Here is a 26,473-nt window from a genome sequence, read left to right as displayed (position 1 = left end):
AACTAGCGGTAAAACATATCATGAACTACAGTAACTTTTACAAATGTCATCCACCTTTTCACAAATTGAATCATTAATATGATTTACAATTCAACATGCTCAGATACTTTCAGTAAAATGATTTCTTCCTTTCTTTTTTATGATCCATAACTTCAGTATACAGTGTATTACGCAAAGTTTATAAGATGTTTTTTTTACTTGTAATAAGTGAACTTGTCCAGTGTGAGCTGCCCTGATGACACAGGGGGACACAGGGGACACAGGGGACACAGGGGGACACAGCAGGGGACACAGCAGGGGACACAGCAGGGGACAGTGAGTCTGTGTACTGACCCTCCTGTTGACATGCAACGTGTTACAGACAGCATGTAAACTTCGGGGGAGAAATGTAAGGATGATGAGGGCCCGGCTGTGACACGCCCCTAGGAGGGCGGGGCCAGACATGGGGTGAATGGCACGTTGGAAGGGGGCGGGGCCGCTGTGGAAATTACTACATCCACCCTGAGTGACTGAGAGTCTGCGATCGTCACTGCCTTCACACGACGACCGCACCGGACGTGATTCCTGCTACTGAACACTCGTGTTTTCTTTTTTTTTTACCGCATCTGTTCGCCTCCAGACCGGGACCTGATCTGTTTCTTTCCTGTGCCATGGCCACAGAAGAAGGAGAAGAAGAATACTCCAACACCAGTTTGTTGAATAAACCGCTCGACTCAGATGGCATCAAGCTCGCCAAGAAGGTGGGTACAATTGGATTCCACGTTCACTTCTCATTCCTTCTCTCGTTTAACTCAGCCGCTTCGGATACGACACATGGAGACGAGGAGGCTGCTCCTCGTCTCCTCTTTTCTTTGTTTAAACCAGAAGACTATGAGTGGATCGAGCACACCGGTCCAATGACATTTCTAAGGAGTGACTCAAAGCGCGCCTGGCTCATTGTCATATCTCTACACAGGAGTGGCCCGATAAATCACCCTATAAATAAATAAAAAAGATCAATTACAAAAATATACAAAATTCAATAAATCAAATCCTGTAGTCATGCACCAAGAGATATTCTTTAAACAATCATATTGAAATCATATATTTTCAGGGTTCAGTGAAATAACTTTTAAATCCTTTTTTTTAATTATTATTATTATTATTATCTATAGACAATAATCATATAGGTTTTCTATGCACTCATTCACCCAGACACTGAGCTATATTTAAACCATGAACGTGCCACTGTGCGCACTTGGTGGCTGCCTTTCCCCCCCAAAACCGTTCATATTGGTCGTATTTCTTATCGCATCCATGTCTGCGTGGCTCACAACATTGCACAGTAAATATATATTTATGTATGTATGTATGTATGTGTGTATGTATGTATAATCACATAGCGGTGTTTCTCTTTATCATAAATTTGTGTCTCATTAAAGTAATGGCATAGATGACTAAATAATGTTCCTATATCAAACACCGTTGGAGGGTGTTGCCTCAATCGACCACATGAGATATCTAGGTTAAATCCTTCATATCATTTAATGTGGAACACATAATGATGCGTTCACGGGCTTCTCTGAACCCCTCCCACCTCCTTAGAGAAGGGACTCCACTTCTGTCACCTGTCTGCATATGTGAATTATAACGAAGTATTAAAGATGAGAAAAATTGAATGTATCAGAAATAACATGACAGCATGTTGTTTTGTTTTTTTTACTATAATACAAGTCGGCCCTTTTTTGCATCAGCATCTTAATTCTTTGACATATAAGTGGAGTTTTAAGAAAAAAGCAGAGATCAGGGGTTTTAACGTTTTTCTTTTTCATCAGTCAAATCGAAAAATCAAAGGAAATCCCCCATTTGTTAGTAATTCCTGCGCAGATCCCGTATTTCCCATGGCCCTGAATGCAGCAGGAAATAGCCACCAAGGCGACGTGTCAGATAATGAGCGATCAGACCGAAGTGCATTTCTGAAACATCTTAGTCCTCTAACATCTCTGTCTTTTCCAGTAGTGGACTAGTAGTGTTTTGCAGGTGGAATCCAAATACATTTTTAATATTTGGGAGAAAAGAGACCCACCCACCCATTCCTCATGCCTGACTGGCTGAAGCATGTTAACTGTTTATGTTGCGACAAACATATTACCACAAGTTGCTGGAGTGGTGGCCTTTGAGGTGGAGATGTGAGGCTGTGTTTCATGTCAGGTTTACTAAACACTGCTGACCACGCTCATTGACTATATGGAATGAGAGGAATATTATTTTTCTTAATACACCATACACATAACTCCTTATGATCCATACTGCCAAGAGCAGGTGTGTTCTTTCAAAGCTATGTGAGCGCGCCCTGTCTGTTTTAAAAACCAGGATGAGCAAATGTTTAAATCATCTTTTGCATATGTGGAACCGGTGTTGGTGAATATCAGCCTGAAGTTGTTTGGTCACGAGCCTCTGTCAGGCGCAGAGGGTCTGTAGTGACCACTCCTTCCCCAGCTTTACAGCTTTATTGCTGAGAGCGAGAGGGAATGTGTAAAAGTCACATGGCGGGTGTAAAGTTTGATCCATGAGACCCTGCATTCACCACCACAGAGACTTGACCTAAATCCCCAGATCGACCCAAGTCCTGCGAGGCCCGCAGCCATTGTGTTCCGTCACTACAGTTTGAATATCGCTCCTGTGTTTTTGAAGGTGCTGCTGATGGTGTCTCATTTCAGCCAGGAGCATGTTTATCACTTAAACAAAGGCATGGCTTGGTGCTTCAACAAGATGCGGTCATAGTGACGTTTTGTGTTGTGGTCAGATCCGAGATGAGACGGTGTTTGTTTTCTTGTCCCGAGCGTCATTGACGACAAAAACTGATTATGTGCCTGCAGTTCAAGGACATTTTGCACTAACTGATCTTGAAACGGATATTCTGTTTTGCGTGGGGCTATTAACAGAAGCAGTCAAAGTCTTTGACCACTTGAAAAGAGGGCCGACTAGGCAGCGCCAAACACAACCTCATGATTGGTCAGGGAGGAGGGTGTGTTTTCTCTGTGGGCAACAGTGGTCAGAACACTGGTCACGCTGGCAGCCATCCATTCCAGTGCTAAGTCAGTCCAGGCCGCTGCCAAGGTGCTCTCGCCCTGGCATTTGGTGTGTGTGAGTGACACCATGGTGCTGTCATGTCCTGGCACTAATCACCGGTGATTTGTGTGGCCATTAAGAGTTGTTTAGAGTCTTGACTGTGGAGGAAATTATTACATGTACAGTGAGGAAGAATGAGCTCTTGTTAGGAAACCAAGGGTTTCTTGTTTCCAAGTGGCTGCCCCTGACTTCTGCCAAATATGCTGTGTGGTGGTTAGCTTTTTGCCAGCTGCACTTTCCTGACTCCTTAAGACTCTTGCTGATTTAAAAACTCAGGGCACATTCTTTGTGAGGCACTTACAAATGTATTATTGTCTTAATTGGACTAGTAAGACCTAATTGGGAGGAGAGTTGAGAGGATCTACTAGTTGTGAATTTCTAAGCCAGGGGAGTGTGCTGCTATGAAGCGTGCTGCCTTATGCAGACACCCTGTTGAGGCAAAACTGTTGTCGTCAATTGTTGTAGATTGAACCTATTATTATTTAGTGGCGTAGGGTTTGCCAAAGCCTGGAAAAAGTTTGTGCATAGCTGCAAACAACTTTGGATGCTTTGGCATTACCTTTACAGTAAAAAGGCTGATCTCACGTTTACACAAAATATCCTCATCATTGATTAACTCTGTATTTTCTGTTCTTTCTTTTTTTTCCCCTTAGCATGAGGACGGGAACAAGTTGTCAATCTGCAACAAGTTGTGCTATGCCGTCGGTGGCGCACCCTACCAGATCACTGGATGTGCCCTGGGCTTCTTTCTGCAGATTTATCTTCTGGATGTTGCTCAGGTGAGTTGCTCAAGGTTATTTGAAGACTTTCCTTAGTGTTATAACACAGTCCTAAAATAAAGGCCTCCAGTGCTGTCCTTAAAAGACTACTGTACCTCAGATTGTTTATTCACTACTGTCCTGCCACAGTTTGAGGGCATGGCTCTATGCATGATCCTTCCTGTGGCCTCAAAGCACCTCTTTAATTAGTTATCATACAAGCTCACCAACAAAGCGTCTGACTGTCCAGGACAAAATGAAGAGGTGGAAAAGATTTTGCTCTTCTTTCCATAATTATCTCCATGATTGGGCTCTACAGTATGAAAAGGCTTAGAAGGGTTGGTTCAGAAAAATGCAGGGGAGGGGGGCGATGAGGAGCGGCTCGCTTTAATAGGCTCTGACACTAATCTGATGGTTAAGGCCCAAATAATGTGTAAGTCAACAGCCTCCCGCGGTTTAGCTTTGTCTGGCCACCAGGACTGTTGATTAAGAGTATACTGGGTAACACAGCTTGGTGCCAATTGTACAGTCAGGAGTACAGCACTCATGCTGCGGGTGAACAACAGACACGGTTAAGTTTATCATTTTTTATACTGGCCACAGTTGCACTAATCTTTGTGTCCTCCACTTTGGCAGCTGGATCCCTTCTATGCCTCCATCATTTTGTTTGGTGGCCGAGCATGGGACGCAGTGACGGACCCCACAGTGGGATTCCTGGTCTCCCGGAGCCCATGGACACGTTTCGGGCGCATGTTGCCCTGGTAGGTCTACTCAACAGATTCATACAATAATTAGTAGTCTTTTTTTTTTTTTTTTTTTTGATAGATGTGGTTAATTTTCTCTTCAGCACCTTCCTCCTCTAGCTGTATTATGCAGGTTTTGTTGCTAAAGCCCACTGGTGTCATAAATCCTCCCTGAGTTACATACGTGCTTTTGTTAATATGTGGGGCGGCTCTTATCTTCACTGAGTCAGACCTTCGGTTGCAACATTTCCAGCCTCTTTCCAAACTTTCCAACTGTACATGTGTCAGATGTTAGGGGCGGGGCTCTGTGCCAGCACTCTGCAGTGTCATCTCCCAGGAGGGGTTAATATAAGTCATGCTATTGCAATTACTGCTGTACCACTTCCTTGTTGCCCACACATGCATATGTTTGCTCACGCTCCCTCCCCCCTCTCTCCATTTTACTCGCACACACTCACGCACAGCTGCTGTGATACATGCTGGTAATCAAATAATCAACTGAAAAGTGACTCCAGTTAAAATGGTCCAGGCTGCATCACTGAGGCCAGAAGTCAAAGACTTTTTCTAATTTGAACAAACAAATAAAAGCAATCCCTGCAGCTAGCGTGGCCTCTGGCATGACTTCGACAGATATAACTGCTTCCTGCTACTGAGTGTGATTCTTAAAGGAAACACTCCTGGAGGAATTCCTCTGCAGCTGACCCATTTTCAGCTAATTGACATTTTTATGGTTCTAAATGAAATCTTCTTTGATTCAGACAAAAACAATCACGCCATTTCTGGGAAATCCATGGAGAGCAGCCAGGCCCGGACCGTAATTGTCTGTGGCCCGGGTGTGGCAGTCACGCTGTGGAAGCGGGTAGCCTGTGAGGCTTCAGACCACAGAAAGGTTACTGACCCTTTCCCTTTTCAGCCTCCATATCCCCTCCCCCCACATCTCTGCATCTGAGCAACCAAGTAGAGTTCAACGTCTAAATATCAGACTGTGCCTTTTGTCCTTCAATGTGGTTCCTTCGCTACTGAATACTGCCGACCCCTATGGAACTCTGAGGGGTATAACTCACACGGTTAGATAAGTGTGGTGTAGGGTGTCAGACTGAGCAGCTGTTTAAAGCGGCTGCCAGCCTCTTATCAGCACTGTAGATGTTGTAGAGCTACCTTCAGCAGTAGGTGGGAACATGCAGTACCTCAAGGGGTGATCGGGGCAGAAAATGTTCACATGGATGCAAAGGTGACACTTTCACAGGATGAATGAAAGGTTGGAGGGTCTAGGGGTGCCGCTACACCAGTTTATGTGCCATCTCGTCTGCTTGATTTGAAAATATAATCTCCCTAGAGAAACCTTGTGTACTCAATGGAGCCATAACGATCCCTGGGGATTCTCACCTCAGTTTCCTGCGTTTATATTCCCTTGTGGGCGGCTACAGTGAGAACACCTTCGTAATTAATTTAGAGAACAATGGAATGATCAGACTGTTTTGGTCAGCAGTTCCTGTGACGTGTCGGAAATGTACTTCTTTGGAAAAGTAATGAAGTTAAGGCAGTTACGCAAAATACATTCAAATGACTCCTTGTTCTGGAATTCGCTGGGCGATTACAAAAGAAAATTGATAGTGGATATTTGCAACTTTGGTGTTTGGATAATTGCTATTAAAAGCAGCTCTCTGCCTCATAGTAACCACTGTATATTTAACTTTGAAGAATATTTCTACATGTCAGGAATATTTGGGGTTTTTTGTGTAACTATAAAGGTTTAATCTAATTTTAAAGCAAAAAGTACCGCCTATCTTTTCTCAAAACAGTAGAGCTTTGGTATATGCAGTAAATTAAGATTAATCAAGCTCAACTAACTTGATGTTGTGACGTCATGACTGTAATTTTCACCTAGCTGAGTCAGAGCATCTGAGGATAAGATGGAGGAATGACTGGCATGTTGGGTCTCATCACGCCCACTTAGGTCTCTAGCTGAGAAGCAAGGGAATGAGTTAAAGGAGCTGGAGTAGCTGCAATTCAAAAATCTGTGTTTGGGAAGTGGGGGGAGGGGAGAGCAGTCAAGCTGGCTCATCATTGGTCCAGCCCCAACACACCACCGGCCTCGGCCAATAGCGGCTGCTCAGACGGGTCTGTCAGGATTTTTAAAGAGTGGCTGTGGAATTCAGTGGGGTTACTCCAGTTCAAGGTGTGGGAGCCGAGCAGAATGATTCTCACTGTTGCTGCGGAGCTTCTGGAGCGGTCACAAGTGACGAGCTGCAGCGTTCTGCCTTTCAATTTTATATGCATTTATTTAAAACACTGACTGTTAGGTTTCTTTGTTCACTGTTGATGTAAAAAAACAATTCTATCACAACTTTAATAAATAAAAGAACTGATGTCTGCCGTGGCCAATTTACATTTAAAACTAGAAAATGTGAGGGAGGGGGTTTCCCAATTATTCAAGGTTTATTTCCTCATGAATATGTTTTTTTTTCTCAGATTTCTTAAGTTGCCATTGAAACCCTGACATCAAGGCCTCGGCCCGAACGTTATGCAAATTTCCTCTTTCATTGCAGCTGCTCGCACGCATGCAACCCTAATAAGGGCTGCCGGAAGAGGGAATTCAGGTGTCACAGTCTTGTCAACTCACTGCTCCCGAGTAAGCACGGCTATTTCAGATGACATTTGAATCTGATTTCAGTTGCGGCAACTGGACAGAGCATGTATAGTCTCCTGTGTCGCTGCCGACCTGCAAGCTCGGTGCACAATCTTAGCTCAGCCCTGCAAACTGTTTTAAGAACGGCATGCACTGAGAAAGATGGGACTGGCAAGTTTAATTTAAACATTTCAGCGATTCAGTTTTGTTTTGCAAGTGATGTATTTTTCATAGATTGGATATGAGCGGGAAGTGGCATGTTTAAATCTGGTAGATGTTCAACTGTTGAGACACAGAGGAATCTAACAGTGAAAAAAAAGTGCAATCCAAAGTGTCCCGCCATCACCAGATAAAGATAAAACATCTGCTTCGACTTGCACGCCACTCCCAGCACACGCCCACCCTCGCTGCCAACTAAGTGTACAGTTAATCACATCACATGCACGAGAGAGCTCATTGAACGCTGCACCTCCTCATGCTCCTCTCTTTAGAGCTCATGCTGTTCGTCTAAATTTTAAGTTCATTAAGTTGATCAGCAGCGAGTTCTGCTGTGGCGAGAAGCTGCGTCACTCTATTTATACACGGCAATGACACGCAGTCCGTACAAGATGCATGATTTCATATCCTGTCAGATAAGGATGAATCACCCAATGGATATAGTTAAATTCCCCACGGGAATAGATGGACAAACCAAACGCTTGATGGGCTTCTCCCTAGCCAGGCTCTTTGGTCCCCCCCCTGTACGTCAGAGGTGTGGTTGCACTCACAATCTGATTGGAGAGCACCCACGTTACCATAAGAGGAAGGTGAAAAGAGGTCAGGAAGTCACCAATGGAAACTCTCACTGTACATCTGCATTTCTTATTTTATTTCCCGAAAATGACCTCGTGGGGAAATTGTGCAAGGAAGCGGGGCAGATGGAGTACACGATGGCACGGATGTGTTTACAAATGTTCTTAGTCACATGAGCAGTTGAAACCTCCCCCCCCCCCCCCCCCTCCCCCCCCCCTCCCCCAAGAGAGCATCATTCCTGCAACAAAGCGGTTTGTTTTACAGGAAACTCCAAATTGATCCTCTCATAACCTTCAGATCCAGCCACTCTTCTCCTCCAGCTCCAACCTTCTTCCCACATGTGAACACCAGGACCATGATATGTGAGAAAAAGTAAACTGAACGTTCACTCTCCGCTGAGGAGAAGTTGGCACAAACTGAATGAAGGACGCACTCCAAGGGGCCACAATTTGTTATGTAACACGTGGCCCCTCTCTTCATGTTTGTTGACAGAGTGAAGAGCACGTCACGCTCGAGTAGGATCACGTTTTCATCCACTGATGTTGTTGTTGTCTCCTCTCGTGTCCCCCCCCCCCGTCTCCCCCCTTCGTCCATGTGCAGGATCCTTCTCTCAACCCCACTGGCTGTGATCGCTTACTTTCTTATTTGGTACGTTCCTCCCTTTGAGGACAGCAAAGTCATCTGGTACCTTTTCTTCTACTGCCTCTTCCAGACCCTTCAAACTGTGAGTCTCACTCTCACACTCACTCTCACTCTCACGCACACACACACAGTTCCTTGCAGTACAAGGTCATAGAAAATGTTTGCCTTCCTGATAGGAGTTTTAATATTTACACTTTCAGTGGCTACTAAAAAAATAAAGGTTATTATGTGGTACATAGCCTTGAGTTACCTTAACCAGTGCAGTGCCTGTTCTAAACCTGCTTGTATATAATGGGCTGTTTTCTTGGCCTGTGGTGATGCTGGTTGCAGTTTTCTTTCTGAAACTGTAAACGTGGCCTGTAATTGAGTCAAGGCAAATAAAGACCTGCTGTGGGACCCTAAACCTTATTGCCGATAAGTTGAATGGTCCTTGAGATATGTGAGCCACAGCAGATAGATGGAGATTTCTGGAATTATAAGATAGATATATGGATAAATGGATAGATAGTGAATCCTGTCATGTATTTTTCTTTTATCATCACACAGTGAAGTAATCTTGCCTGACTACACAGTTTGCCAGGAAATCATTTCACAATAATCGAAAACAAGCATCAACTTACAGCCTGGGGCATGTTGGCTTAGCTAAAGACTGAAAATGGAAGGAAACTGCTTATTTATCTCACTGCACAATTTCCTGAAATGTAGAAGATCTACTTCTACTTGTTTTGACCAAAAGTGAACAAGAAGAGCTGCGTTCATTTGCTGAATTCTTTTTCTTTTTCTTTGCCTTCAGTGCTTCCATGTGCCATACTCTGCCCTCACCATGTTCATCACCTCTGATCAGAAGGAGAGAGACTCTGCCACTGCCTACAGTGAGTATAACAAGAATCTCCTCACAGAAAACATATCGAGAGGTCACCTCCTCAGTGACCAAACATCTCTCGTGTTTCTTCCCAACCAGGGATGACGGTGGAGGTCCTGGGCACCGTGGTCGGCACAGCCATCCAGGGCCAGATAGTGGGCAGGGCCAACGCGCCCTGCCTCCCGGGACCCGCTGAAATTGCTGCTGCACTGAACAACTCCAACATGTCGGTTTCACTCAATCACACGGGGCCTGTCATTTCCCTGGACGACACGGTAAATGGGCCAATAGCAACTGTTGGAACAGTGTGAACTGAAGATAAGGGCTCAAGTAAAACTTGTGATACAGATTGTGTTCTCCCTTTCGTTCTTCCTGTACAGAGAGCGGCCTACATGATCGCCTCCGGTGTCATCTGCGCCATCTACGTCCTCTGCGCTCTCGTTCTTTTCTTCGGTGTGAGAGAGAAAAAAGGTAGAGCATTAATTCCTCAATCAAACTGGCTTTATCTTTCAATTTAGATGCCTGTAATCCCCTCATTAAAGCTTTAAATCAAACTAAAAATTAAGGAAGGAAACACAATAAATTCAGAGGTGAGGCTGTTCTTGCCTTTTAATTTCATATACCAGGTCATTATAGTCAGTTGTGAGCCCTAAGCACAGGGTTTTTCACAAATTCAAGTCCTGAAAAAATGAAATGAGTGAAAGAAGTGTGTTCATCTGCATCTAATCAATAAAGATGAACACACTTCTTTCATGTGACAGAGCTGTTGCTGACGTGACCGCTGATGCACAATTACGGCTGCATGCTGTGGAATGACTGTCGGCTGACGGGCTGCGTAAAAGCAATCAGGCTCTGGTTATAGCCTTGTGACCAGCGAGGGGACTGATGACACGTTTGTCCAGTACAAGCTGAGCCTGAGAGGCAGCTGCTCACGCCACATGAACTGTAAACCTGTGCTACAGGATTGTTAAGAGCTAAATAGGACTGAAAGTGAATTCTTTCCTATCTTCCCTCCTTGCAGATTCTTCTCGTCCCAGGTCGGAGCCCATGTCTTTCTTCCAGGGAATTAAGCTGGTGATGGGGCACGGGCCGTACGCCAAGCTGGTCATGGTCTTCCTCTTCACCTCACTGGGTTTCATGGTGCGTTTTAGAGACATCCACAACTTTTTTTACTATCAGTATTTCAATCACATCTATAAGTCTCACTTAAATATGCATCTGCGGGATGTTTGTTTTATTTCTATTTGTTCAATTGGTTCTTCTGATCTTCAGTGTTTAGAGTGTCCAGCTTGTTTGCGTGGCGAGCCACAGTTTACAGGGCGCCTGCGGGGTCAGCCCAATGTGTGTGTGTTTAGACATGACAGTTTGCTTGTGTGTTTATACCCACAGCTCCTGGAAGGAAACTTTGCTCTGTTCTGCAGCTCCACCCTTGGCTTCAGAAACGACTTCCAGAATATTTTGCTGGTCATCATGGTGAGCAAACGCACACACCACACACACACACACACACACCACACACACACAGACAGTGTCTCCATGACTTCAGATGACTCCACTCTTACTCTGACTTACTCTAACCTTAATATGTCTTTACCTTAAAATGTAATGATTTACATTATGGGGGACTTGATTTGCCATGATGTGACTGTGTAAAGCGATTTAGGTCCCCGCAACATGACTAATACCTGGACCACATACACACACAGACGCAGGTGGCCTTTCCAGACAATTGCTAGGTGCAACGTTCCCATAGCAATGACCACATTCCCCTCCTCGCCTGAAACCTAACAGCCTCCGCGTTTGTGTGGAATACTTGAATCCATTATCTCCAGAGTGCAGACAAAAGCTTCGACTCCCAGGATCACCGCATAAATCGTCTTCGGTTACAAAGCCACTCTGGACTTGGGTTAGACAGCGGCGTCTCCTGGCGGCCCATTTCCATGATGTGTGTCCACTCCGCCTGAATGGCAGCCCGTTCCCACAGACAGTAGAGGAGCCACACTGTCCTCCGAAGCGAAATTTCACTCATGAAGGAATCTGTCAGCCTTTAGTTCCTGACAGCTTTTTATTCCCAATTAATCCAAAGATGTGCCGACTGTAGCACGCCCAGCTCGACTGTTCAGGGTGAGAAAGTACAGGTTAAAGAGGCCGAAAAGATTACACATTTTGATCCTTTACTTTATGGAAAGGATTACGGAGGCAAGCTAGTGACCTTTTTTATTTAAGTACATTTATTTACTGAAATTACCTTTCAGGGGCTTCACCGCGGAGCTTTCAGAGAAGCTGCTATGAAGTTACTCTTGATCAGCGCTAAGAGATCGTAATCCTCACCTTCACTAATGTGACGAGACCGGCGGACTAATCTGAGAAGCCCGGCTCTTATTAGATCAAAGATATGTTGCACAAATCAAACTAACTGGCGTTATATAAGAGGACGGTAAAGGTCAGATGTGATGAAACATTGTGTGAGAGAGAACCTGGAGTTCATCAAATGTCGCCAAACAAAAAGAGCCTTGTGTGTTCCCTTTTTTGTCAATGTGAGGCACGTTGCAGAAAGCATGCCACACCGCACATTGTTCCCCGACCTCGATGCTGCACGACAGATTGACTCATTTTCAAGAGATGGACAGTGTTTACACCAGAGAAGAGGCCAAGTATGTCGTGCTGCAGTGTTTCATTCGGAAGGAACTCACTGAGGTTTACTTTATGAGGTCCACTTATAGGATAAAGGCCCATTAATGGATAATGACTGTGTTGATTCAGAAAGTCCGGAGTGTCTCACTTGGACATTTGCGTTCTCACATCCAGCCCCTCCAGAGAATGTCAGGACATTATCTTGAGGTCAGTGCATTAAAACACAGACACGTATGTGCAGTGAGACAAAAGAGATGTGTGGGAAGTTTATCTCTCAGCTTAGCATCTCACTCGTGTCCATCAGAAAAGGTGGCGGAAAACGCACAGTTTCACACAGGCCTTTGTGTTATCTCTCCCTTATTCAAACACTGTGGGGATCAGAGGTCATACTGATCCGACCGAGCCCTCTGCCCAGTCCCGTAGAGTCGATAGGATGACCCCTGTGAAGTGTTGCAACACATCAGGCTCAGGTTTTGTTTTGGGAAGAGCCGGAGAAGCCGTGTTCTCTTCCGCCGTCGCTGTTGTGTTTGGCAGGTGTACGGCTGGTCGGAGGTGCTTCGCCACGCTTCAAAGTCTGAAGTGGAAGCTGAGGCATTCTGAGAATTCACCTCATGTCCTGTTCCCTTACTTTTATGTTGCGTGACACACGGCATCATCCAGGCTTTCTTTTCCAAAATCATGTTAGTCAGTAATAAAGCACCTTATGTGGGATTTATGTGTGTGTAAAAACGAAACCGCTGGTTAACCAGAATTTGAATGTTGTTTTTCTTCTCCCCCCACAGCTTTCCGCTACTCTGGCCATCCCCTTCTGGCAGTGGTTCCTCACTCGCTTTGGGAAAAAGACAGCGGTTTATGTTGGCTCCTTGGTAAGAGCCACAGTTCCATCCAGAAACCACTTCTAAGTCAAATTAAGTCTGTGTGATTGATGGGAATAGAGTGTTATCCTAGGTGCTGTAAGAAAACTGCTTGAGAGTCTTAAAGACTTGCTTTAGGGAGTAAATCTGCAGGGCAGCTGATCTACTGCCCTTTCACGGTCTCATATAATTTTCTTCTTTCCAGTCTGTGGTTCCCTTCATGATCCTGGTGGTGTGTCTGAAGAGCAACCTGATCGTCACCTACATCGTCTCCTTCGCTGCCGGGGTCGGAGTGGCCGCAGCCTTTCTGCTGCCCTGGTAAGACCATTGCTGTTGCTGGCTTAGCTTTTTACATGCAGGATCATCGAGTGTGTGTGTGTGTGTGTGTGTGTGTGTGTGTGTGTGTGTAGCTGCTCCCAGACATGCACTGAACTCCAGATAATCTCCAGAAAGTCTCTGGAGGGGCTGTGAGAGCGCAAATGTCCGGGCAGCCCTCTAGTAAAGGAGCTGATGTGAGAACTCAGCAGGAGTGCGGACATTCTCCGGAGTTCATATCTGAAAAAAGCTTCTGTGTGAAACCAGCACTGACTCTTGACTCTATCTCTCAGGTCCATGTTGCCCGACGTTGTTGATGATTTCCAAGTGCAGAACCCGAACTCCTGCGGCCACGAAGCTCTCTTTTACTCCTTCTATGTCTTCTTTACCAAGTTTGCCTCTGGAGTCTCCCTGGGCATTTCCACTCTCAGTTTAGAGTAAGTACTCACATGATAGAACACAATCACACAACCTATATTCTAAATGTGTTGTAGGGGCTTTATCCCATTTTTTAAAAAAAATAAAAATAAAAAGTCAAAATGAGGCTAAGCCAAATCTCCCAGCACCCAAATCCCTCTTCAAAGTGAGGAAATCCTTTAACTGTTCTTTTAAGTACAGTAAGGCTGTGGTGTGTGTGCATGCATCGCATGACTGACTTTTGATCCGTGATTTGGTGGGAAACTTACCTTCATTAAAGATCTCCGCTCTACTAAAATGTATGACTGTAGTCTATATTAGTATAGAACATAAATACATTGAGTTTAATTGTAATGCTTGTGTTTTCAGTTTCTTGACTGTTTCGTCTCTCTTTAGTTTTGCAGGCTACATCAGCAGAGGCTGCTCTCAACCAGAGGAAGTGCACATAACCTTGAAGGTGCTGGTTTCCGGCGCGCCTGTCGCTCTCATCTTTGTTGGCCTGACCATTTTGTACTTTTATCCAATCGATGAGGAGAGAAGGCAGGGCAACCGCAAACTGCTCCAGGAACAGAGGTAAGACCCGGTTTAAATCCTCCTTCTCTTTCTCTCTTGTGTTCATGCATCTGAGAAGCAAACGTCCAACTGAAGATGCTCTTCATTTCTTGCAGGGACAACGAGACAGATTCAGAGACAGAGTCGACAGAGCTGGCCCACATCACGTAGGAGGACCCGTGGACCAATCGGGTGATCGACTTGGCACTTTGCACTGGACAGGACCTGCGGACCTGTCGGCCTTCTTGCATCACACAGACACCGCTCTGTCCAATCTCACCGCTGCTGTTACACGTCTCCAGAAACGTGTGCGTTTTTCAAAAGAATCACTTCAGCCACGCTGCGGTCTCTTTAATAACAAACACACCTGCCACATCTGGGACAGTTTTCCTGCCATGAAATTCATTTCCTCTTTTATTCAGTCGGATCTCATGAAGCCTTACGTTTTGTATCACATACAACTTCTGAGTACTGGACAAAAAACGTTTTTTTTTTGTGGTTAAAACTGCACGAAACCATGTAATGTGTTGGGATCAGTGTTTTGTCAGTGTTGCCATTACTGGTGCTACTTGCTGGAACTGAGCATATTCAATCCTCTTACATACAACCAACAATAATGGCCTTGAGCGCTGAGCTACAAACAACTTTATAGTTCAGAGACGAAACCGTCGAAGGAAACTTGAACAAAGCGATAACGCCTTAATTTCCGATCTGTTTTGGGTTTTAACATTCAAAACGGAGACTTGTGTCGGTCACTCGCTCCTGAGTCATTGACTCGACTTGCTGTGTATTGTGAACATTTTGGAATGTGTTTTGTAATTTAACAGTTTCTCCTGATCGTCAGTCAGTTTCCATCTCATTCCTGTCGCACTGTTGTTTCTTTTAAACTTCTTTTTTTCTTAAAGAAGTCGTAATAATGTGATGTTGGAACCAATGGCCAGACAGTAACCGCTGTGGTCTCATTGTCGTTCCCAACCATTAAGCTGAAACCACTACATGAGTAAGAGTTAGTTTGCACACGTAACTGCAATGATTATCCGGCAATTGAATTATTAACAGCTGCTGAAGACAGGAAAAGCTTTTTTTCTCCAAATGCGTTCACTTCCCTAATATTGAGCAAAACAAATGGTGACTGCAGCCGGTGCTACTTTAGTGATATCATTATTTCAATATTTATTAGTTTTGATTCTACTGTTGTTGAATGCATGTTTGCTGGAAAGTCATGCCCTCTGCAGTATTTAAATCTACTTAAAGCCTGTAAGGTTTGTTTTCCAACTGAATTTAAAAAAAAAAAAAAAAAAAAAAAAAAAAAGATGAGGTGGGAGTCAAAATTTTAAAAAAACATTCACCCCATTGCTACTGCCTTCGCTCCATATGCGTTTGAAAAAGGGAAGTGTATAATTGTGGAAAAAAAGAGGATGGGAAGGTGTGGAAGAGGACTTGTAGTCTCCGTTGTTTGTTTTTTCTTTGTATATATTGTACATGTGTTTGACGCAACAAGCTGGGATTCTTTGTGATCATCAAAATCCCGGTAATTAAAATGAGTTAAATATTTATGTTTGTTGATATGAAAATGTGTTCGCATATGTTATACATACTGTTACATCTTCCACATGTTTCTGACAACTGAGTTGTCGATGTGAAAATGTAGGTCTATCAATTACAACTTTATATATACTGTATGTGCCAACACAGTGCCATGTTCACCCCAAACCCTGTTTTAACTGTAAATCCTGTAAATGTCCATGTTTCTTGTCTTTTACGGCTCCGTGTGTGAACTTCCCTCATGACTCTTGAGGCTGTAGCCAAATGTGTGAGCTTTAATCCCACGTGGACACACAGAAGCCTTGTGTACGTGCCTCCTGTGCATATGTACATATTGTATGTAAACCTGTAAATATCTTTGATATACGTGGCTGCAAGTGAAATTAACGTTGTATATTGTACTGTAGTAATTTAAGGAAAAGATGTTGGGACTGGAGAAAAAGAGGTTAATAAATACTAATGGATGAAGTGTACAATGAAGGAGATGTCAGCACGTCTTTACTTTAAACCAAAAAAACGATTTAGTCAAGGAACAAAATGAAGGGGGAGATTTTAATGTTTGCACTCTTACATCTCACAGTTTGTCTGACAATTTTGTACACACCCTGTCTGTAGGACATCCTAAAATGTCCTATAGAAATACCTGGAACAGCTGATGTGAGCAGGAGTAAAATTGAAATCCCTGGTAGGCAAAAATAACTTTAAAATATTACAAATACTGAGGGAAAAAAAGCAAATCCATCACATTAATCAGACTTAGTGTGATGTGGAGACATTATTAGCTGGACATTCATACACTACACTGTCAGTAGCTTTTCAGTTGAATTTATATAGTTGGTTCAGTGCGATGCTTATTAGGTATGTTATTCAGTGTACACTACTGACATCTAGTGGTCAGTTCTTTCACTTAAAAAAACCCACAATATTGACAATTAAAAAAATTAGCTTGAACATTAAATATTTTTGTTATTGTTTAATAGTAGTAATTGTATCTATAGGGTAATCTAGGGGTGTAAATATAGGCACATAATGTGTTATATTTAAAAAGCAGCATCAATGGTAGGGGCACAAATAATAAACTATTTATATATCTATATAAATATAGTATGTGTTAAAGACCAACAGTTGATTTAACACAAAAATTGAATCATCACTTGACACTTTTAATATAAGGTTATATGATATTTGTAATATCAGGTGTATTTTGTGCTACTGGGATGAGTTCAATATTTGTCATAAATATTCAGCCAGAGTTCGTGCAACATTATTGAAAACTATTAATACAAATCTTTAATTATTTTTCCTTCATCAACACGATCAATAAACGTGTTTGATGATCCAACAGTAGTGAAGGCTTCTTCTGTAACGTTTGTGCTTTTATTTTGGAAGGCAGGAAGCTGAAGCGACGAGCCGGAAGTGCTTTACCGTGTTAGCATCGGTTAGCATGTAGCATTCCTCTGGTTCTCAGTGCTCCCGGTCTGTTAGCAACGTTAGCTTCCGTTAGCTTGATAAGCTCATCGCGTAAACAAGGAACAGCGACCAGCCTCCTTCATGGACGGGAGCCCCCGCTGACTCCCCCCGCTGCTGAGCTGCGAACATGGCGGCCAACCCTCCGGGGCCAGGCTTTCCGAACAAGGCCCGCGTCGCCATCCTGGCGGAGCTGGACAAGGAGAAGAGGCGGCTGCTGCAGAGCGGGTCCATGAACAGCCCCGGAGCCAACATCCCGCTGTCGTCCAGACCGAGCCTGAAGGACGCGAGGGACAGCGCCGAGCAGCAGCACATCGCCGCCCAGCAGAAGGCGGCCCTGCAGCACGCACACGGACACTCGTCCGGCTTCTTCATCACTCAGGACTCCTCGTTCGGGAACCTCATCCTCCCGGTGCTCCCCCGCCTGGATCCCGAAACCTGACTCTTCATCTTCCCAACAAACACTGACCTGACCCGGGCATCTCTTGGACCCTGGGGGGGAAAAACTCCCGTTGTTCTGTTTCTCTTTTATACGATGTGTGTCCTGTGTGTGATTTAGTGTGATTAAAACGAGGCTTTTGAACGCATCATCAGTGTTGCTCTATCTGCTGAGGAGCAGAAATGAAATGTGGGTCCTCAGTCACATTTCCTCTTTATTTCACTAATGAGGACTGATGAACAGGGTGATCAGTCATCAACCATTTAGTGTACTAACACTTGGTGGGTTGCAACAAGGAGGATTCTTTATTCTGTGTTAGAAAGTGTTAATTGCTTATAAACACTTTCTAATAATAGTACTGACAGAGAAAATGTAGTATATGACCTTAATTCTATTTACTCAGTACTTTTTTTTTGTATTGGTGTTGCAATATACATACTCCAATATAGATAGATAGATGGATGGATACTTTATTAATCCTAAAGGAAACATTCAAGACTTTGTGTCATTGTCCCTTGTTGATACTTTTGACGTATGAGAGAGAGAGGGGGAAAGACAAAAAAGTAATTTCAATGATTTTTTGATTTAAATGTGTTGATAGAGATGTTGGTGGTGTATGGCAGGTGGAGTGGGCAGATGTAGAAGTTGGCTCCAGGGGATAGGGCACACGTGGGGGATATTTTTACTGTTGTACAGTAATTCAGGGCTGCCCCCTCCCATACAGGGCTCCAGACCACTGGTTGACAACCCTGTCTCCCAACCTGAACCTTACTGTTAACATATAATATATCCAAACCCAGAGCCACTCGTTATCAATCAGGGCATTTATTGAATTATGTATTGACACAGGCTGTTTCATTCCATCATTATCTACCTACACATTATGTCAGCTCGATCAAGCTCGTTGTAATTATCTGACGTACACCTCTATGCTTTCCACCAGCAGAAAACATTATGGTAATATATATACATATAATTGAATTACCTGTTTGGGGTCCAGTCGAAAGATGTTTAACATATATTCGTATAAAAGTGTGGCATTTTGGGCAATTTATCAATTTCAAAGAATCCAGGAAAATAGACAGTTCTTAAAAAAATACAATAATTGGGCGTTTTTTGCACAAAACGATTTAGCAAGTACAATCACATTATTTAAAGAAAATTTAAGAAATGTTGTCCTCCATTATAAGACCAAATTTAAGATGTTTGTAAGTTTGTTTTTACATTTTTATTGAAAAAGTTACATTCCAACTACATTGAAAATGCACAGATGAAATATGGCAGCTTACCGTCAGTGGAATAATGAGGTACAGATATTATGCCAGAGGTTCAATGGCAAATACTGAACACAAGGTAGGTACAAAGCAATGACAACAATAAAAGGAATATATATATATATAAACAATAAAATGTTACTTAAGGGAACATAATTTCAACTCATTATCTAATTCCGTGGGAATGGTTTTCAAAGTATTTCATTTTTGTGCTTTGGCTGTCTTCACTAATCTCAAGGATTTTAAATATAATTTAAATACATTTAAGAAAAAAGCCAAATTGGGGGATGATTTGATAATCCTGTTCTTTGCTAGATATTATTTAGATTACAACAGAGGTCATCATTTTTGTTGTGTAAAATTATACCAAATGTAATATTATCTTTAGACATAGAAGCTGGGAATGATATAATCTTTTGTTGTATCCATTTGTGAACATCAACACAGAATAAATGCACCAGAATATATGCTCAGTCGTTTCGATAATTAGTTATTAATTAGTAATAATTAAGTAGCAATCGCTAATAACTTAATTTAGGCATTACACACATTTTGATCCAGACTTCTTACCGGTTGGTGGCGGTAATGCACAAACATAGACGATCGTCACTCGGTTGCTTCTCCCTGAATCGATAGCAGAGCCTCAGTTGTCGCTGACGCAAGACCTGTCTCCCCGCTGGTCCACCCGCTGGACCACTCTGCCGGCGGCTCACACGTCCCGTAGGAAGAAATCCTGTCTTGAGGTCAGTCAGCAGTTTGATCCCTGAGTCTTTGTAGTGAACTGACGTCACACGAGCTGTAAGTGTAGCCACTGAACAAGGCGCAGCTTTAACCGGAGCTCGGTGACGTTAGCTGCACATGGTTTGGTCGCTAGTTAGCCGCTTAGCTTTAGCTTTAGTGTTGATTCATCACCAGCGTGACGTTAACCTGAAAGTCCAGCTCAGTTCAGCTGTAACGTCAGGCGGAATGCGGGGAGATTGCTAACGCCCACCCTCGCTCAGCTCTAATGTACCTGTCACTCGTGTCAGTGGGTGTTACCGTTCAGTTTCTGTCATTGGGCTTTAATAAGGACACTCATCTGGAGTGATTTGAGCTCATGTGACCCAGAGAGTCTCAAATCAAATCTGCTGCTGCTGCTGTTTATCACATCAGTGCTTGACCTGCTGTCTTCACTGTGTTCCCAGTCAGAAGACCCTGCACCATGGCGGATCAGCTGAGCCCAGATGAGAAGTTCGACCTCATCACGAGGAACCTTCAGGTGAGGAAGACAAACCATCACACATACTCACAGACTCTATTGAGACCTGGTATTAAAATCCATCCTGGGAGATCCGATCCACAGTGGCAGGTGGAGGTCTGATCGCACCCACAATCCGTCCTGGATGTGTCCTGAGATCGGATCACTCAGACCACATTGACAACCCCTAACCCTAATCACCACATAATGACTGATACTTTTCTTAAATCGGTAAAAAAAAAAGTGTGATTATTTGCATGTAGAGCAAGGATGGGATATCCGATCACCAGTGGTCACAGGAGATATTATCAGGATGGATGTCATCACCAGGTCTGAACACGGCCACAGTGAATGAAGTCCACCTGCCGCTCTCTGTCTCATGGATCTCTGATTGTTTGTGTGTTTGTTTGTTTGTTTGTTTGTTGTGCCCTGCAGGAGGTCCTTGGAGAGGAGAAGCTGAAGCAGGTTCTTCAGGAGAGGGAGCTGAAAGTTTACTGGGGAACAGCAACCACAGGAAAACCCCATGTCGCTTACTTCGTCCCCATGTCCAAGATCGCAGACTTCCTCAAGGCAGGCTGTGAGGTGGATACGCTGCACTGAGCATCTTGTCTGTCATCGAGAATAGAATTTAATCTGTGTGCACATCTTACAGCAGTTTACACGCCAACTTTTGTTGTCTTTTTCTTTTCCTCAGGTCACTATCCTCTTCGCAGACTTGCATGCCTTCCTCGACAACATGAAGGCACCCTGGGAGCTGCTGGAGCTCAGGGTGAAGTACTACGAACAGGTCATCAAGGCCATGTTGGAGAGCATCGGCGTGCCTCTGGATAAACTCAAGTTTGTCAAAGGAACGGACTTCCAGCTCAGCAGGTCAGTTGTGCCGACGCTACTCCCTGACTGTCCTGACATTTGTTTAATAGTACATTCAGTGAAATAGTCTCAGACGCTGCAACCTACACTCAGACTTATTATTAAGCTCTTTGTTTTCATGTTTATCAGAGAGTACACTCTGGATGTGTACCGCCTGTCCTCCATGGTGACAGAGCATGATGCTAAGAAGGCCGGAGCTGAGGTTGTCAAACAGGTGGAGCATCCTATGCTGAGTGGACTTCTCTACCCTGGACTGCAGGTAACAACACATTCATAAACCCAAAGACAAATTAAATTGCAAATACTGATGTAATCTCACCACAGTGTTTATTTATCTTAATGTTTGTTGTTAAATGTAAATGTGACATGTTTCTCTGGACAGGCTCTGGATGAGGAGTACCTGAAGGTGGACGCCCAGTTTGGAGGAGTGGACCAGAGGAAGATTTTCACCCTGGCAGAGAAGGTGACATCTCCCTTCACACTGGCACATTGAGTTTAACCCCCCCTGTTTTTCCTTCATTACTCACACTTCTTACTAAAGCCAGACCGAAATCGATGCAGATACTAGTAAAAATAGATAGAGTAAAAATATTCGCCTTCCGATATATCATCAAATACATATACTTAATCTTTCTTACTATACTCAAACACTTTTGAAAAATAAATATAATTGAATTTTCAGTTTAACCATTTCTTTATGATAAATGACTAAATAAAAAAGAAAACTGCAAGTGTTGATATCACAAGGACAAGAGCTCATGAAACAGTTCTCTGAATAAGGTCTTTAAAATCGAAAGTGTTTTTTTCTGTCTCCAGTACTTGCCGTCTCTCGGTTATGCTAAACGGGCACATCTGATGAACCCGATGGTACCGGGACTGACCGGAGCCAAGATGAGCTCTTCAGAAGAAGTAAGTTTTGTTAGTTAATTGTATTTTTCACAGGAAAAAGTGATGATCATATTTCTATGTACACTTTTCTTGATGCCTGTGACCAGTCATCACTTCTTTGTCTCTTTGCGGCGGCAGGAGTCAAAGATTGACCTGCTGGACTCCAAAGAAGACGTGAAGAAGAAGCTGAAGAAGGCGTTCTGTGAGCCCGGCAACATCCAGAACAACGGCGTCCTCTCCTTTGTCAAACACGTCGTCTTCCCTCTACGTGGAGGTAAAAAAAAACTCATCCTATAATCTGTTTTCTTAGCTTCTCTTCCTCCTGTATAAAGAATAAAAAAATAGTTAATATTTGCGGTCCATGTGTCTTTTAGAGTTCCGTATCAAAAGAGACCCCAAGTGGGGTGGAGAGAAAATCTACACGGTGTTTGAAGAGGTGGAGAAGGAGTTTTCTGAGGAGGTAAATCACAGTCTTACTGGATCATTGAAGAATACTGAAAAATGCTTTGTAAATGAAAACCCTGCTAAAGCGCTTGGTCTTCACGGTCTAATCATTGGTGATCTCTGCTCTTCTCAGCTGATCCATCCAGGAGACCTGAAGGCCTCGGTGGAAGTCTCGCTAAACCAACTGCTGGATCCAATCCGAAAGAAGTTTGAGTCGCCGGAGCTCCGCAAGCTCACAAACACTGCCTACCCCAACCCCTCAAAGACAAGTCAGTGCAATGCTGCTTTCAACCCACACACAGCAGATTGACTAGTTGGCAGATTGCTGTGTGAGGAGACTTATTGTTATTTATGTGTGTGTGTGTGTGTGTTTTGTATAATTAGAATCAGGAGGAAAAGGTGCCAAAGCAGCAGGAGGAGGAGGAGGAGAGGATGATGAGCTGGCTCCATCCAGACTGGACATCAGAGTTGGCAAGATCATCAGTGTGGAGAGGGTAGAGCAAAAAGATTGTAACTTGATGCTTGAGCAGATGATCAATATATAATCTCAGTTTGTGATGAGATTATGCGTCATTATCACACTCCTCTCACGGGTTTCTCCTCTGTCCGACTTAGCATCCAGACGCTGATTCGCTTTACCTGGAGAAGATCGACGTGGGTGAGGCAGAGCCGAGGACGGTGGTCAGCGGTCTGGTGGCCTATCTTTCACCGGAGGACCTGCAGGACAGAATGGTGCTGCTGCTGTGCAACCTGAAACCCCAGAAGATGCGAGGCGTCGAGTCTCAGGCCATGCTGCTCTGTGCCGCCATGTGAGTGCTTTTCCTTTTCTTTTTTTGCACAAAGACAAATTCAGCTTGTCCCTCCGCTTCATCTTCTATCGTCTTCGCTCTCTCTGGTTGGTTGATTTCCAGTGAAGGGGAGCCAAGGAGGGTGGAGCCTCTCGACCCTCCAGAGGGTTCATCGCCAGGGGAACGGGTCTTTGTGGAGGGATATGAGACGGGCAAAGCAGATGACAGACTCAACCCGAAGAAGAAGGTGTGGGAGAAACTACAGGTACGTTTCAATATGATTTTACTTTTACATACAAGAGGAGCCAATTTTATGTCTCCACTCAAAGGTTACAGTGACCTCATGTTACTGTGAATGTGACACGTTAGGACTGCCAGTAGGGGATCTCATTACATCTGGCAGAATTCACTTGGACTCACTGATGAATTGATTAGATTCCAGTGGTCAAAGGTCAGAGTGGCTCTCTTGAATGTGATATCTCACTGCTTGAGGGAATTTCTCCAACTTCTGATCAGTTGTCACTTGGACTCAAAGATAAAGAGCTTATGTTTCAGTTGTCAAAGTGACCTTTATAGGAATCTGGAAAAAAAAGTATGTAGAAATATATACATAGAAACTGCACTGGTTGGCAGAGGCATACAACTGCAGTGCGGTAATTGTAGTTAAATATGGATTAATGTTAGTATTGAGGAACAATTTCCTTACATGGAATAATGTCATATTGATTGAATTCTTCTTGTCTTTCCCCAGGTTGACCTGAAGGTGTCAGACGAGTGTGTAGCTCAGTGGAAAGACAATCAGCTGATGACCAAACTCGGACAGATCAAGTGTAAAACACTGAAAGGAGGCAACATCAGTTAAATTCACACACATCACCCAAGCAGCTCCTGCCGACTACCTTACATCAAGATTACCTTCATCGCTAAATTGCCATGGCAACAACGGTCAAACCTCATCTGGATGTTTTCTTGGAGAAATAATGAGACATTGATGCTTTGACGAAATCTGTTACCATGCTTTGACTTAAGGATATTTAATTCATTTAAGCATGAGCCACTCGTGATAAACAATTTTACTAATCAACCGCTGATTCATTAGTTCCTCTTTATTTACTGGGTGTTGCTGGTTTTTACAAATGCTCTTAATTTACAAATACAACACATGTTCTGCAAATGGGGCGAAGCTGGGCCTATTCAGATGGAAGGAATGATTTACTTGAATGCTGAAGCATCAGATTCTCATCCCTGGAAGTAGATGATAAGGAATCTCAGGTGTTTTAAAAAGGGACTTAAAGTTTCAGTGTTTCTCTTGGTGTAAAATTAAAGTGTTATTAATTTGCCTCCAGGGTAAATATCAGGGCAGTGGAAAGCAATTTACCAAACCTCATAAGGTTTTGTGGGTTTCTGACATCAAACATGGGGGGGAAAAGCTATTTGCCTTGTGCTATAGGTCTGTTGCATTGGGTGCAGTGTTGTACATTAAATCAAATTCCGGACATTAACTGTAAAACTCAAATACTACAACATGTCATATATGAAATAAATGTTGAATTCAGTGGTCTGCAGGATTAAAGGATTTATTTTCAGGTCTGTTGGATCAGAGAAATGTGTGAGAAGAACAGTAACCATATGTTTGTCTAGTTGCTTAAAGAAAAAAAGCAGAAGACATACAATACACTTAGATTTTTATTTATAGAAGTATTAACTGTACATAATTCTTTATAATCAAAATGTCGATTTTTATTTTTGACCCATTAAGAGTCAGGATAATCCACACACTGATGATTTTGCTGGGGGAAAGCATTTTGTGCAAATAGTAACGAGTTCCACTTTTCCATAAAAAAGGCCTGGGCCAAAGATTTCGATAGAGAACATTTAATAAACAAAAAACTGACCTAACACTTGGCCTACTCCAGTGTATCAAATCATCTGGGGCCAGTCATCGAATCCATAGCCCTATAAGTATTTTATCAGATGACATAAATTCTTAAATATTTCATATTTGGTAGGAAAAGGTGTCTGACAGTGCTACTAGTGGAAACAACCACACATAAATAAATAGTTTGCTTGTGTTACTGTGTCCAAAAAAGATTTCATAGAATGAGTTGGATTGACCCTCACTATATCAAAAGAAAGGGATTGTGTAGAAGCATCTAAGTCTGTGTTAAGTCTTCATGGTTTATAATCTGTAGCTTTACAAAAATGTTTCTGTCTTAATTGAGAAAACATCTCCCTCGTTCTTGTGAGTATGCAGCATCCCTTTTTTTTTTTGCAGATCCTATTTCAGATCTGTCTACACAGTGAAAGCCAGGAGAAAAACTGAATATCATCATTTGCTTGTCCTCAGATCTTTAAGCAAAGAAGGTGATAAATGGTGATTAGTCTCGTAGTGGATCTCATTGTCAGCTTTAAATCCCCATGAAAAATCTGTACTATATTACAACAGGGAAACACTAAAGACACTAAACTTGAGTACAGAAATGTACAGAAATTTCTGGTTCAAACTCTTGAGCTGCAGTGACCACTACCTAATCAAACCTCTAGGAGGCGATCTCACACAAGCCAAATATTTACAGCTCAGCCATTGTACACCATTTCATCCTGAGGGGCCTTAAAAAGAGATAAACTATAGTATAGAAAAATACTCCAGAATAAAGCTGTCATAGAAATTGGGAGCAACATATTTTTTTTGCATAAATATAGGAAGGCCATTTAATAGGCTAAGGCTTTTGGAGAATACTTAACACAAGACAACACTCAGACGAGTAAAGCTTAACGTCTTTCAGTACTGTCCGTCAGTCGTCGCTGTGAGTTGTCCTTTTACTTTCTTGTAGGTTGTTTTCTTGTTCCTCTGGCACGAGTCCGGTCCTCGGTTCATCACCACAGAGATCTTTTTTCAAAACAGTGTCTCAATTGTGTCTGCCGTCACTCTTGTAGCTGCAGGGAGAAGACAGGAGCGTTAAGACATGACGGCACAGCCATGACACAGTGACACGTGCACACATCGTGAATATTCTGACCCGATCTAATTCATGAGCTTCAGGCTGATTGAAGCACATGCGTTGCTGGAAAAAGATGTATGCAAGGTAGCAGCATTTGGATTGCGTTTGTGCGGAAGGGGGTGTGGACCTGTGTTTCCATTTTTCTCTTGTTGGTATGAACGGAAAAATATGGCCTTGAAGGCAATGCCAAGGTGCTTAGCTGTCTCATGG

General features: G+C 43.3%; 4 protein-coding genes across 8 annotated transcripts in view; 3 read left to right on the top strand and 1 right to left on the bottom strand.

The window, feature by feature from the left end:
- The first annotated feature begins 523 nt into the window (after nucleotides 1-523).
- mfsd2ab (major facilitator superfamily domain containing 2ab) lies at nucleotides 524-16,327 on the top strand. The gene is made up of 14 exons (XM_034600444.1): nucleotides 524-740; nucleotides 3,765-3,890; nucleotides 4,506-4,630; nucleotides 8,634-8,757; nucleotides 9,469-9,547; nucleotides 9,637-9,812; nucleotides 9,918-10,008; nucleotides 10,559-10,677; nucleotides 10,927-11,010; nucleotides 12,954-13,037; nucleotides 13,231-13,343; nucleotides 13,634-13,777; nucleotides 14,154-14,330; nucleotides 14,426-16,327. The coding sequence occupies exons 1-14, from the start codon at nucleotides 651-653 to the stop codon at nucleotides 14,478-14,480; spliced, it is 1,587 nt and encodes a 528-aa protein (XP_034456335.1). The 5' UTR covers nucleotides 524-650; the 3' UTR covers nucleotides 14,481-16,327.
- A 951-nt stretch (nucleotides 16,328-17,278) lies between these two features.
- On the top strand, nucleotides 17,279-17,908 carry inip (ints3 and nabp interacting protein). Its single transcript, XM_034600449.1, has one exon. The coding sequence runs from the start codon at nucleotides 17,452-17,454 to the stop codon at nucleotides 17,761-17,763; it is 312 nt and encodes a 103-aa protein (XP_034456340.1). The 5' UTR covers nucleotides 17,279-17,451; the 3' UTR covers nucleotides 17,764-17,908.
- A 1,737-nt stretch (nucleotides 17,909-19,645) lies between these two features.
- Nucleotides 19,646-24,819, top strand: yars1 (tyrosyl-tRNA synthetase 1). Its single transcript, XM_034600442.1, has 14 exons — nucleotides 19,646-19,777; nucleotides 20,219-20,292; nucleotides 20,707-20,853; nucleotides 20,966-21,141; nucleotides 21,271-21,400; nucleotides 21,524-21,604; nucleotides 21,958-22,050; nucleotides 22,168-22,303; nucleotides 22,404-22,489; nucleotides 22,607-22,742; nucleotides 22,858-22,967; nucleotides 23,089-23,282; nucleotides 23,385-23,526; nucleotides 24,013-24,819. Exons 2-14 carry the CDS (start codon nucleotides 20,236-20,238, stop codon nucleotides 24,121-24,123), a joined length of 1,599 nt encoding a protein of 532 aa, XP_034456333.1. The 5' UTR covers nucleotides 19,646-19,777; nucleotides 20,219-20,235; the 3' UTR covers nucleotides 24,124-24,819.
- Nucleotides 24,575-26,473, bottom strand: part of kiaa1522 (KIAA1522 ortholog) — a 36,054-nt gene continuing 34,155 nt past the window's right edge. For all 5 annotated transcript variants that reach the window (XM_034600428.1, XM_034600432.1, XM_034600429.1 and 2 more), the window contains one exon: nucleotides 24,575-26,198. In XM_034600428.1, the coding sequence (XP_034456319.1) occupies nucleotides 26,158-26,198 (41 nt within the window). In that variant the 3' untranslated portion in view covers nucleotides 24,575-26,157. The remainder of the gene's footprint in view (nucleotides 26,199-26,473) is intronic.

Source organism: Hippoglossus hippoglossus, chromosome 11 (assembly GCF_009819705.1).
Source record: "Hippoglossus hippoglossus isolate fHipHip1 chromosome 11, fHipHip1.pri, whole genome shotgun sequence".
Lineage (NCBI taxonomy): Eukaryota > Metazoa > Chordata > Actinopteri > Pleuronectiformes > Pleuronectidae > Hippoglossus > Hippoglossus hippoglossus.
Note: the sequence above shows the minus strand (reverse complement) of the source record. Positions and strands in the feature narration are given on the sequence as shown.

Excerpts from the sequence above, each read along its gene's own strand:
- mfsd2ab (XM_034600444.1), top strand. The coding sequence starts at position 651 with ATGGCCACAGAAGAAGGAGAAGAAGAATACTCCAACACCAGTTTGTTG. Across the intron at positions 4,631-8,633 it reads TTCGGGCGCATGTTGCCCTG|GATCCTTCTCTCAACCCCAC; the intron begins GTAGGTCTACTC and ends GTCCATGTGCAG. Across the intron at positions 10,009-10,558 it reads CGGTGTGAGAGAGAAAAAAG|ATTCTTCTCGTCCCAGGTCG; the intron begins GTAGAGCATTAA and ends CCCTCCTTGCAG.
- yars1 (XM_034600442.1), top strand. The coding sequence starts at position 20,236 with ATGGCGGATCAGCTGAGCCCAGATGAGAAGTTCGACCTCATCACGAGG. Across the intron at positions 21,605-21,957 it reads TTTTCACCCTGGCAGAGAAG|TACTTGCCGTCTCTCGGTTA; the intron begins GTGACATCTCCC and ends TTCTGTCTCCAG. Across the intron at positions 22,051-22,167 it reads AGATGAGCTCTTCAGAAGAA|GAGTCAAAGATTGACCTGCT; the intron begins GTAAGTTTTGTT and ends TTGCGGCGGCAG.
- inip (XM_034600449.1), top strand. The coding sequence starts at position 17,452 with ATGGCGGCCAACCCTCCGGGGCCAGGCTTTCCGAACAAGGCCCGCGTC.